This window comes from Podarcis pityusensis, assembly GCF_964106645.2.
Source record: "Podarcis pityusensis genome assembly, chromosome: 5".
Taxonomy (NCBI): Eukaryota; Metazoa; Chordata; class Lepidosauria; order Squamata; family Lacertidae; genus Podarcis; species Podarcis pityusensis.
In genome coordinates, this window is record NC_138032.1 from 15804561 (window position 1) to 15816884 (window position 12324).

Consider the following 12324-nt stretch of genomic DNA (forward strand, 5'->3'; position numbering starts at 1 on the left):
TCCCAAATGCTGCTAGTTATTGTGCAAGCTGATATTGACATGTTCCAGAAACAATGTGGAGTTCTCATGCAGTTAGCGTATTATTACATGGTATTAACTGCTAGCCGAGAATGACCACTTACTCATATAGAAATGATCTTTCTTAAGCTGCAGCTGCACCCAGCTATGCATCAGGGTTTATATTCCATTCTCCAAAGTGTTCAGTTTTATCAGTGTTTTACTTTTCCTACAGTTCATTATGCCTCTTCAGTAGCTCAGCGCTTTTTGGGCAGGCAGGGAGGTGATTCTTTGTCAACACTCTTTCTATATATTGGTAGCATATAGAAATAAATCACGTCTGATTTAGTGACTATAATAATTATAATAATAATAATAAAGTGTAGCATTTATATAGTGTTTTTTTCCTAATGCTTCTTAACGTTTTTAATGCTTATGTGAGCAGTCCAGTTCAAGAAACAGATTGGCAAGTGTTATTCATTAATTCTACACAAGAGAGGGTTATGAATATCGGAATTCAGAATTAGAATTTTTATATCGGAATTCAGATTAGAATTTTTAGCTAATTTATCTGGTGGGTGCAGGGGAAGAAGTATATTTCTGGCTCATGCAGTGTGTGCACATATATGCGAGTTAACTGATTTTCTGTGTTTACTAATTAATTAACTTTTAACTCACTCATCTTCCAAGGACTCAAAGTGGCAGACATGACCCCTCCCCCTTGCCCCAATTTATCTTCACAATAACCCAGTTCCAGGTCACTCACTGAGTTGGCTGAACTCGAATTTGAATGCAGCTCTCCACTATTCCAGCAGCCTATTCAATACCGCATTGACATTCCTGTAGCCAGGATGTAGGGCAAGCCTTCATAATTGGTGACACGGCAAGGCAGTCCACTACAGACTTCTAAAACTTCCTGTTTTAGCAGTATGCTTGGCATTGCCAGGCCAAGTTCAAGGTGTTACTGTTGGTATATAAAGCCCTTAACAGCTTATAGCCAGTTTACCTGCAGGATCACCTTACTCCATGTAAAAGGTAAATAAGCAAAGCACCCCTGGACAGTTAAGCTCAGTCAAAGGCGGCTATGGGGAGTGGTGCTCGTCTTGCTTCAGGCCAAGGGAGCTGGTGTTTGCCCACAGACAGCTTTCAGGGTCATGTGGCCAGCATGACTAAACAGCTTCTGGCGCAACGGAACACTGTGACGGTGTCCAGAGAGCACGGAAATGCCGTTTAACTTACTGCTGCATCAGTACCGATTTATCTACTGTACTTGCACTGGCGTGCTTCCAAACTGCTAGCTCACCCAGTTGCTCGGACTTGGAACTGCCAACCTTTCAATTGGTAGGCCCAAGAGGCTTGTTAGTTTAGATCACAGTGCCACCCGCGTCCCTTCATATATGCCCACTCGACCATTTCAGTCTGAACTGTTACAGGTGCCACATAATTCTTGTTCCACACTTCTAAGAAACAAACTTTTAGTGTGGCAGCACCTACACTTTTGAATTCCCTGCCTATTGAGATTGGGCAGATGCCCTCACTCCATCTTTTCGGCGCCTGCTTAAAACATTTTTGTAACACCGCCTTGTTATATTTATTTAGTTCATGGGCAGGATCATATGGGAGTAGATGGTCCTTATAAGTAGTATCCTAATTTAAGACTTGAACAACCACTTAGAAGCAAAAAAAGAAAGGACCAGTAGCCAAGGGAATTCACATGCTAACTCCTCAATCTGTCTTTCATATTCAGTTTTGAATTTGCATAACGAAGCAAGCAAGAGGATAACATCTGCACTTTTGATAGCAACTTCTGATTATCTCAGGCTCCACAGTTGCTTTGATTTTTCAGACTATGAAATATTCTACCTAAAATTTAAATATGTTGGAATGTGAATGCATATCATATTTCACTAATGCTCAAGTGCTGACATCTACCTTATGGTAGAATCATGAAACAAAATGCTGCAATACTGTGTATCACTCTGGAATGACTCTATCCAGATACTACATTACAGTTTGTTCTCTATTTCTTTGTCACGTTCTTTCAAGTGCAAGATTCTGTCCCACTGTAGTATCCCATCAAGAAGCAGAATATAGGGCAGGATATGGAAATAAAAAAATGGGGATTTGCATATGTGATCTGGCTTTTGTTGAATTCTATAGGATAAAGCGAATGAGCTAAACTCGGACACAGTTGAGAGTGGACAGAAGATGCTCCACTTCTAAGACAGTAGGATCCATGTTGGGACATGGCATATAATTCAGCAATCTTGCTGAACTAATCTGGTAATGGTTAGTACCTAGATGGGAGACTGCCTGTGGACCTTCCTTGAGGTTCTCAGAATAAAGGCAGGATAGACATGAAATTAATAGTACCCCCCCACTGCCCCAAGGTCTCTGCATTATCACATTATCCTCTGCACAAACATAGTGCTCAACCCAATGATGGGCATTTTACTCAAAATGAAACAGGCCAGCATCCTGTACATTATTATTTAAACATTGTTAAGGTGTGCCTTCTTTTTCTTTGAGTAAGCAGGAACAGGGGACCTCTTATTTGTCAAGTGTCATTGTTGCGCAAGTCCTACTTGTTTATTAACAACCCCCCCATTTCTTTTCTGAAGTGAAATAAATCCAGAAGTAGTTAGTTTTGTATTGCCTTTCTAACATTTTATGGGATTGGCACTTACTAGAACTCCCACTTCTGCTGGATATGCACAGTATTTTCCTTGTGCATATTTTTTTCCTGCAATAATGGGTTAGCAGCAAGAAAGAAAACAGAATAGTGTTGCAAAATATCCATGCTGCAAGCAAGCTTTTTGTAAAAGCTGAAGCTGCTATCAAGATAGACAGATAAAAAAAATGCTAAACATTCTGTGGCCTATATTCCTCTCTGTTACAGGCAAGAGAAACACTATAGATTTCAACTAATGACAAAAATCTGATTGTAATCTTACTTACATATATATGTCAACCTTAAAGTAACTCCATTGACATTTTCAACTTGCACACCAGAGTGAGTATTATCAGAATTTGGATTGGTATAGCTCAATAAAATCAAACACTGTCTAGAAGGAGGTAATAACTCACATTGAATAATATTAATGAGGTGAGTAGTTTTCTACAATTCCATAGGGCTTCTGGAATGTCTAACCAACTATTCAGCACAAGTAGCAGAAGTATAATCAAGCTCTTGATTCATTCACACCTACATTAGGTTCAGTTGACATGAACATATAATAATGTGAAACTCATCAGTATATGGGGGATCTTGTTTGTTGCACAGATTCCTTAGGAATACAGTTCATCTATCCCTTAATCATATTTGAAATTTCATTTCAAAAATATAACCTTTTGGTGAAAAAGCTTAGAATTTGCAATTGATATGTGAGTTCAGTCAGGCATCAAAGACTGCAATCCTATATACACTTAGCTGAGAGTAAGGCCCATTGGGCTCAGCTAGACTTACATCTCAGTAGATATACATAGGATTGTGCTATAAAAGTAAATTTGTTTAATGGTTTCTGATCAAAATGAAAAAAACAAACCATGATTCAACCCAAATGGCCCAGTAAAGAAATATCTCAGGGACTGCCTCTCCCCATATGAACTGACCCGTGCCCTGTGATCATCATGCAAGGCACTTCTTTGTGTGTCTCTTCCACGAGAGGTCTGGAGGGGGGCAAAATGAGAATGGGCCTTTTCTGCAGTGGCTCCCTGTTTGTGGAATGCTTTCCCCAGGAGGCTTGCCTGGTGCCTTCATTACATATCTTTAGAAGCCAGGCGAAGATGTTGTTCAACATTCTATTTAAATGTGTTTTGGGGGGGTGTTATTGGATTGTTTTCATTTTTGTTCTTGTTTTTTATTACGTATTTTGTGCTCTCATTTTGTATTTTTATGTCGTGAATGACTCTTTGATCTTCAGTTGGAGGGTGGTATACAAAATATTTATTATTATTATTATTATTATTATTATTATTATGATGTGCCATAGCTGTAAAAAAAAGGCAGATTCCATGCTAGGGATGATTAGGAAACAAACTGAAAATAAAACTGCCAAGAGCATAATATTGCTGCACAAATCTATGGTGTGACCACACTATGTATACTGTATACAGTTCTGGTTAATATAGTGGTGGACCCTGGGGTCTCAAATGTCAGCGGTGCCCTGTGTGACACCCAAATTTGGTACTCCCACCTCTCTTGCTGTATTCTAAACAATAGTTGTGGGTTCCCTGTAGCTCCCCAAGGCTCTGTACCTAGTATGAACCAGACACACTCCCTTAAATCCACCTCTGGGTTATTTCACCTCAAAAAGGATATTGTGGAATTGGAAAAGCTTCTGAAAAGGGCAACCATATTGATCAAAGGGCTGCAGCAACCCCAGTGAGGAAAGGTTACAACATTTGGGCCTTTTTAGTTTACAGAAAAGGAGAGCAAGAGGTGGCATGATAGAACATTATGCATGGTGTGGAGGAAGTGGACAGAGAAAGGTTTTGCAACACTAGTGCTTGGGGACATCAAATGAAGCTGAATGTTGGAACATTCAGGACAGACAAAAGAGAGCACTTCTTATAGTGTATAGTTAAACTCTGGAATTTGCCCCCGCAAGAGGTAGCGAAGGCCACTGACTTGGTGGGCTTTAAAAGAGGATTGGACAAATTCATGGAGGAGAGGTTATCAGCAGCTACTAACCCTGATGGCTATGTTCTACCTTCACCATTGGAGGCAGTATGCCTCTAAATAAAGGTGCTGGGGTCTGCAGGAGGGGGCAATATTGTCATGCTTAGACCTTGCTTGTGTGCGTCCCAGAGGCATCTGGTTGGCCACTGTGAGAAGAGGATGCTGGACTAGATGGGCTACTGGCCTGATCCAGCCGGGTTCTTCTTAGGTAGTTATGCTCTTATTCTAATAGTCATACTTTTAATTAACGCTGGTGGAGGACAGCTGAAATTAAAACAATACTGCTATGCTTTTGTTAAAAAAATAATAATCCATGATCTAATGAAACTTAAGAAATTTTAAGACCTTTTGATTTCAAGCATGCACTTTCAACCAATGAAATAATTGCTACTTAAAATTGCTTAGCTTTGGCTGAATTCTAAAGAACTGAGAGAAAAATGGAAACATGCCTCCTGCAAGGCCAGAAATGGAAAAACTGGAAATTTACAGATCAGTTATATATGTGATTTTTTTCTCCCTTTCATGATCATGAATAAAATGCTTTTAAAAACAAGGTTTGGGAATAATACTATTCAAGCCATTTATGCTGTTTCAAGACCCAAGGTTCAAAGGTAGTAATGTTTGTGATGGTAACATTGCTGCTCCATATGATGGGATTACAGTGGTGCCTCGCAAGACGAAAATAATTCGTTCCGCGAGTCTTTTCGTCTTGCGATGTTTTTCGTCTTGCGAAGCAAGTCCATAGGGAAATTCGTCTAGCGAAGCAACGCAAAACCGAAAAACCCTTTCGTCTAGCGAGTTTCTCGTCTTGTGAGGCATTCGTCTTGCGGGGCACCACTGTACTTAAAAAAAAGTAACGCTCTTACTTATGTAGGAAAAGCACTTTAAATAATGTAGAATATGGGACATTTTCAGGCATTCAGACTTGTCCATGCAGTCTTAATAGCTTGGAACTTGCCTAAAAGAGAGGGGATTCTCAAAATGCTGAATTTTGCACTTCATCGCAAAAAAAATTATTAACTGAGTGCATTTGTGGAATTACTAAATACACACACCTCTGGACTTCTGTTGCACTGTATTTAGCTACTAACTTCAAGCCTATCTCTGTATTTGGATTATTAGCTACTTTCGCTGAAGGTTAAGGAGCCCTGACTGCTTTAAAATTCCCTAACTCTCTCTCTCACACATTCTATTGCAATCTTGTTTTGCCTTTGGAATGGAAAAGGATACTAAAGCAGCTAAATGGTTAAGCATTTGTCCAAGTGGAAGGAAGTCAACCCCCCTGCTCATATTCCACACAGAAGCCTAGGTTACTGTTTAAACTGACCCCAGGCTCCACAGAGGTTAAAGCTCTGGCATTAGCCTTGGCACAGAGCTGCTCTATCATCTTCATCAGGAATATCCCAGCCGTAGTCATGTGCATTCTTTCCTGCCAACATAACACATTTGTGCAGAATGTGCACACACTGGTGTCTACCCTGGTCTTTTAGTAGCAATTAACCTTTCCTACAGGGTTTCCTTTGAAGCTTGCTCGTGTTTTTATTGCAAAATAGCAATGAGGATTTTGTTTAATGAAGGGAAATGTCTAAACTTCCATGTTACCTAATCTATTCTATTCCCCAACTCAGACATTGCAATTATATTACCCAATTCCTAACAGGGACAATTTTATGATCTTAAAGAGGTCTGCCTGGAAATCAAAACTGCAACAATTGTGTTTGTGTATTTGCTTCCCAATTTTAGGTTTTCTGGGGCTTGCTTCATGTGGAGATAAATTATGTTGGCTGAGGAAATTAAGGATGCTTTCCTCCCAACATCTGTTTTCATAAAGATTGAAAGATCAAGAAGCAAAATAGTTTTAGCACCCATGAGAACTTGCCCCATTTGTGAACGTAACAGGATGGTTTCTGCGAACAAAGAAAGCCTCTCATTAACAGAAAGTGTGAAAGTACACTTTTCTCTGACCTGTGCAGCCTGGGTGATTTGGAACATGTTTAGAAATGCAGTTATAATCAAATTAAACATTATGAATTATTGGTTGAGAAACATTCTTGCAGGTATTTTGCCAAAAGTCACTAGCAACTTGACAATTGTATTGTTTTCATAAAAAAGGTTGCGATGGTATATACGTTCAGTTTGATAAGGGAGATGCTATTTCCCCCCCTGTAAATGTGCTACTAAGGAATGTTTGGGTTTTGATGGGAGATCTTTTGATCAGTTACTGTTATGTTTACTTGTAATGTTCATATTTATGCCAGATGCAGAGAGATCCAACCAGAAAACCTCCATTAAAATAAATTGTAAGAGAGAAATGTGACATCTGATTACTAAGCCTCTTTGCTTGCCTAACTCTGGCTTCCCCCATGCCTGAAAATCAGGGGTGGCAGCCTGTAATCAAAGGGTCAGTTTATTCTGGAGAATCTGGGCCAGGGACCAGGAATGATTAACTTTGTAATATGTTGGCACCATGGTATTGCATTAATAAAGTGGAGAAAGTTGCTTTTTACTAGATACAGTGGTACCTTGGGTTACAGATGCTTCAGGTTATAGACTGCGCTAACCCAGAAATAGTACCTCGGGTTAAAAACTTTGCTTCAGGATGAGAACAGAAATCGTGCGGTGGCGGCGCAGCAGCAGTGGGAGGCCCCATTAGCTAAAGTGGTGCTTCAGGTTAAGAACAGTTTCAGGTAAAGAGCGGACCTCCAGAACGAATTAAGTTCTTAACCTGAGGTACCACTGTACTACTCTTTGTCCATTTAGCCCTGTATTGTCTACTCTGGCTGGTAATAGCTTTCTCAAGCAGAGTATTTTCCATTAGTTACCACCTGATCCTACCACCTGAAAAAGCCAGAGTTTATGAACAAGACCCCTGCTGGATCAGGCAAAAGACTAATCTAGTCCAGCATCCTGTTCTCAGAGTGGCTTCCCATGGGAAGCCTGCAGGCAGGACCTAAAGGTTCCCCTCTCTTTTAAAATCATTAAAACAAATGACTCCCTGCAAGTAGGAAATCAGCAACACCTACTAAAGTCTCTTGTCTGAGCATTTCTCCCTGGTGTGCAAGTTTTCTGTTTGCAAGGCATGGGGTATTTTTTTTTGGGGGGGGGGGAGGAAGTATTTTGGTTGTGGTGGTTTCAGCCTATGGGAATATGTATATATATAGTGCACCCTGCACCCTTCTGAAGTGGTGCAGCTCATTCTGCCACTTTAGATGCATCTCATTGTGCTATATGTGTACAGCAGACCTAACTCTGAACTTTAAAAAAACTGAATATGCCATAGCTACGAAAAAGTGGGCAAATCACCATCTCTCAGACATGCAATGAGAAAATAAACTATTGTAAGCTGCCCTGATCTCTTATGGCAAGGTGAAAAATAAATATAAATAAATATCCCAATTCTGCTTCAGGTGGTCACCTCTCATAATACTAGAACTCGGGGTCACCAAGTGAAATTAATTGGCAATAGGTTCAAGACAGACAAAGGGAAGCTTTATACCACACCATAACTAACATGAATTTACTGCCACAAGCTACTGTGGTGGCTGCTAGCTTATATAAGGGGTGTGTGTGTGTGTGTGTGTGTGTGTGTGTGTTTTAAGGATATGACAAGTCCATTAAAGAGTGATCTAGCCTGCCAACCATGATAACTAAATTGAACGTCCATATTAGTCAACATAGCTCCAAATAACCATATGCCAGGGTGACTGACAGCCAAGAATTGCTGGCAGAAAGAGAATGCTAGATGACACAGACCTTTGCTCCGATCCAGCAGATTAGTTCTTAGAGGTGGTCATGACAGCAGTGTGGAGGCTTCCAGAAACATGGTTTATGCTACAGTTGCTCCACAGGGTGGTTGGATCTCATAGAGTGCCATATCACACATTTGTTGACGCTGCAAGTGGTGGTATGAGCACTCATCCCAGGCTTGGGTGATCCATATAGCAAGCCATAGTATATGCTATGACTGTCACATGGGGAAGCCATCACACAAAGTTTTGTTTCAGATAGCTTCCATGCTACTGACTTAACATGCAGTTCAATCCTAACACAAATAGTTTATATTAAATTATTTCTAATAAGTTCCATAGCTATTTTCTGCTATTAAATAATCTGAAATTAGTTTTGGGTGCTGCTAATGGTCACGATCTATATTTCCTTTTGAAATTCCTGACAGGGCTGGAATACCCTTACGTAGTTTGCTATATATGCTCTTTTCTAGAGAAATCATATGAAGCCCTTGTCATTCATGCCTTAGTTCATTTCTAGGTTGGATACTGTAATTCCTGCTACATTGTCATCAGGGGCAGCCCAATCTAGAAACTACAGTTGGTTGAGAATACTGTAGCCAGATTTGTATCTGCTTTTGGCAGATTGGCTTCCAGTTTGGTTCAAAGGCTCAATTCCAGTTGCTGGCTTTGACCCTCAAAGGCCCAAGACTATGGTGTTTTTGGAACTATCTCCACCCATATGACCCTGCTAGACATCTGTGCTCTGTTTCTGATTTCCTCTTGTTGTCCCTTTGCCAACCAAAGTATGACTGGTATGGACAAGAGAAAGGGGCCTTTTCAGTTGTGATGCCTAAACTATGGAATAAGAAAGGTCTGCCTGCCCACTTCTTTGATTGATTTTAAATAGGCTCTTAAGACTGTTTAAGCACATCCACTCATCTTGCCCTTCATGTTTGGAATCCTTTTCAGATAATGAGTGTGTATATGAAAGCTTCCCTGAGATTCCTTTGGAAGAAACATCTGAAAATGATGGAGAACCAAGCACTTTGTCACTCAGTATTCATGAACAATCATCTCCAGCAACATCAAGTGAAGCCTTCACACCAAAGGAGGGATCTCCTTACAAAGCACCAATATACATTCCTGATGACATACCAATTCCATCAGAGTTTGAGCTTCGAGAATCAAATATTCCTGGAGCCGGATTAGGGATATGGGCCAAAAGGAAGATTGAAGTAGGTGAAAGATTTGGACCATATGTAGGAGAACATAGCCCAAGTCTGAAAGATCCTGGCAATGGATGGGAGGTAGGAAAATGTATATGTTATTGTGTTATATTCAGTGATAATCTGTTTCCTTTAAATAAAGGCAGAATTCCTAATGGATAAGTGCAGATATTTTTGAAATAACATTTTTGGTGTATCTAAGGATTGATAATATTGGGTCTTATAATTCTGGCTTGTTATAGAACAGAACACATTTAGGTAGAGATGAGACTGTGAATTGCTCACATTTCCTCCTACATCAATCCACCCTGGCTTTGCAATTTCAAATGCCTTCATTAAGATGAATGGTGAGAAGTAGGAAAAGGCAATCATTATCTGAACTTGCTTTGATGGTTTGTGGATTCCCCCCCCCCCCCTTTGTTGGCTTTTGGTGATGTTTTGAATATGCCACATAATATGAAAACATATCCTTCCATTAAAATGGTGTCATTTTTTTGAAAATTACCAGAATGCAGATTTTGCTTTTTGTACTCTGAGAGCCATCTTGTAGAACTATGATGTTTGCAATGCTGTTTATAGTATATAGTATCACAGGCCATCCATTAAAATAGTACATGAGCGTGTCATCCTGGAAATTTAGGTCGTGGTAATTCTTCCTTCTCCTTCTTTCTGAGTCCTGTGGCTTGTCAAGCCCTAACAGAATGCCCTTTGGTTTCTTCTAATTCTCATAGCTTCTCATATATCATGACCACCTTGCCCTATTCCCTCCATTCCTTGTGGACCAGGTTCATTTACCAACACATTATGTCTGGCCTTAGACAACAGTGAGCCAGGCCTGCTCTCTTCCTTGCCTGACAGCATCAGGCCATTTATTATCCCCCCCCCCCAAATCAGAGAAATATGTGCCTCCTAGAGGATCTTGAGATAGAAAAGTCCTTTAGATTTCCACATTCAAATTTTACCACCTGTAATTGAGAGTTCCCATTGTTACTGGGGCAAGTCCAGTCAAAGATATTTAGCCACCTGAGGCAGAGCAACAAATTGCACCCTCTATGAATTAACTCAAATGCTGCCTGGTTAACCTGGTTAACACCTAACCTGAGACAGAAAATCTCACAAGCTCATTGACAGTAGAAATAAAGCAATAAGCAACAGTTTTCTTCCTTTGTCATTCCCACCAAAATCAGCTGCCTTAGTCAGCTGCTTCACTTAGCTGTGGGTGTGGAAGGAGCATGGTATACTGAGTGACCAGCTGACCAGGCAAGTTACTAGTAGCTTGGCAAGTTACTCATTATGGCTTGGGAGAGGAGTATCTTTCAGCCTGATCAAGTGAGAAGAAGACGTTATCCCTACTCGAAATAAATTAAAAAATTAAAAAATTGTCCAGTAGCACCTTAGAGACCAACTAAGTTTGTTCTGGGTATAAGCTTTGTGTGCATACACACTTCTTCAGATACGTAAGCTTATACCCAGAAACAAAATTTATTTTGACTGCGTCAGACCAACATGGCTACCTACCTGAATCTATTATCTTCACTCGTCCATGCATGTATAAGGCAGGTCTTCCATGGACAGGACCATTATATTCTGGCTTTTCTATTCCTGGGACTTTTGACTTCCTCACAGCAACCCATCATTTACTTATTCTGTCTGGTTCATACTGCAGATTTATTTCATTTTGCTGCATTCTGCATCTGATGCTGGAGCATCAGGCAAGATCCTTAGTTAAGAGGACAGCAGTGTGGGCTCCCTGCTATCTCAGCAAAGGCATAGATCAGTTTACCTCAAGGTTTACCGCCATTGCCACATCCCAGGATGTTTGGGTGGCACTCACAGGACTGGTTCAAATTGTCACAGCAGTTGTCTTCCAACTTCCAACATTTCCCCAGCAGGTGACCCACTCACTCAAATAGCATGTGAATTGTCAGAAACATGAGCCATGCCTGCCTCCCATGCCTTGTCTTGCTACTGCGAACCTGAACCCAATAAAGTTGTGGCCTGTCTTTTATCCAGTCTTGAGTCCTGTGTGGGATTTCCCCCACACAGAGTTTCATTCCTGTCTGTGGCTGCAAAGCATGCAAGCATTATATTCATCCAGTGGGAATGCCCAGGCACTGTTCAACTTCTCTGGCTCCCATTTCTTTTTTAAAAATATGTCATATTAAAAATAAATCTAGTCTTACTCTTTTCTCACCTCTCTTGTACATGCAGAAAAGCCACAAGGTGGCTCTTTATCACTTTATGCTTTGATTCTGCTTATTATGTGGGAGTATGGTCATGCCTTCTCAAATATATCACCTTGTAGTTCATGAGGGCTTTTCATAGAATCTTGCTGATTTCCTGGAAACAAGGTACAAGGTAGATGAGATAGAATGTGTCTATCTGTGCAAATAAAATGGCATGTTGAAACTGAGACCTCTAGTCAACATTGCTCTGATGCGATCTTAACAAAAATATTGTAAGAGCCATTTATATAGCCTCTTTAAGAGCACATAATAAATATAGCCACACCCTCCATCTTGTTGCTAAAGGTGGAAGGAAATTATAGTTTGCATTGTTATCTCTACTAAGGAAGGAAGCCAGTATTGCATTATTACAGTTGTTCCATCAGTACAAAAATGTATGCTTGTCAGACAGAACAGTGTCCCTTCCCCTCATGCACTGAACTGGGGATGGGTATGCAGGTGGGGTA

At 40.4% G+C, this 12324-nt stretch overlaps 1 protein-coding gene across 11 annotated transcripts in view; it reads left to right on the forward strand.

Annotated features, from left to right (window-relative positions):
- MECOM (MDS1 and EVI1 complex locus) overlaps nucleotides 1-12324 on the forward strand; it is a 470671-nt gene that overhangs the window by 203176 nt on the left and 255171 nt on the right. For all 11 annotated transcript variants that reach the window (XM_081007774.1, XM_081007773.1, XM_081007765.1 and 8 more), the window contains exon 2: nucleotides 9376-9713. In XM_081007774.1, coding sequence (XP_080863900.1) covers nucleotides 9376-9713 — 338 coding nt within the window. The remainder of the gene's footprint in view (nucleotides 1-9375; nucleotides 9714-12324) is intronic.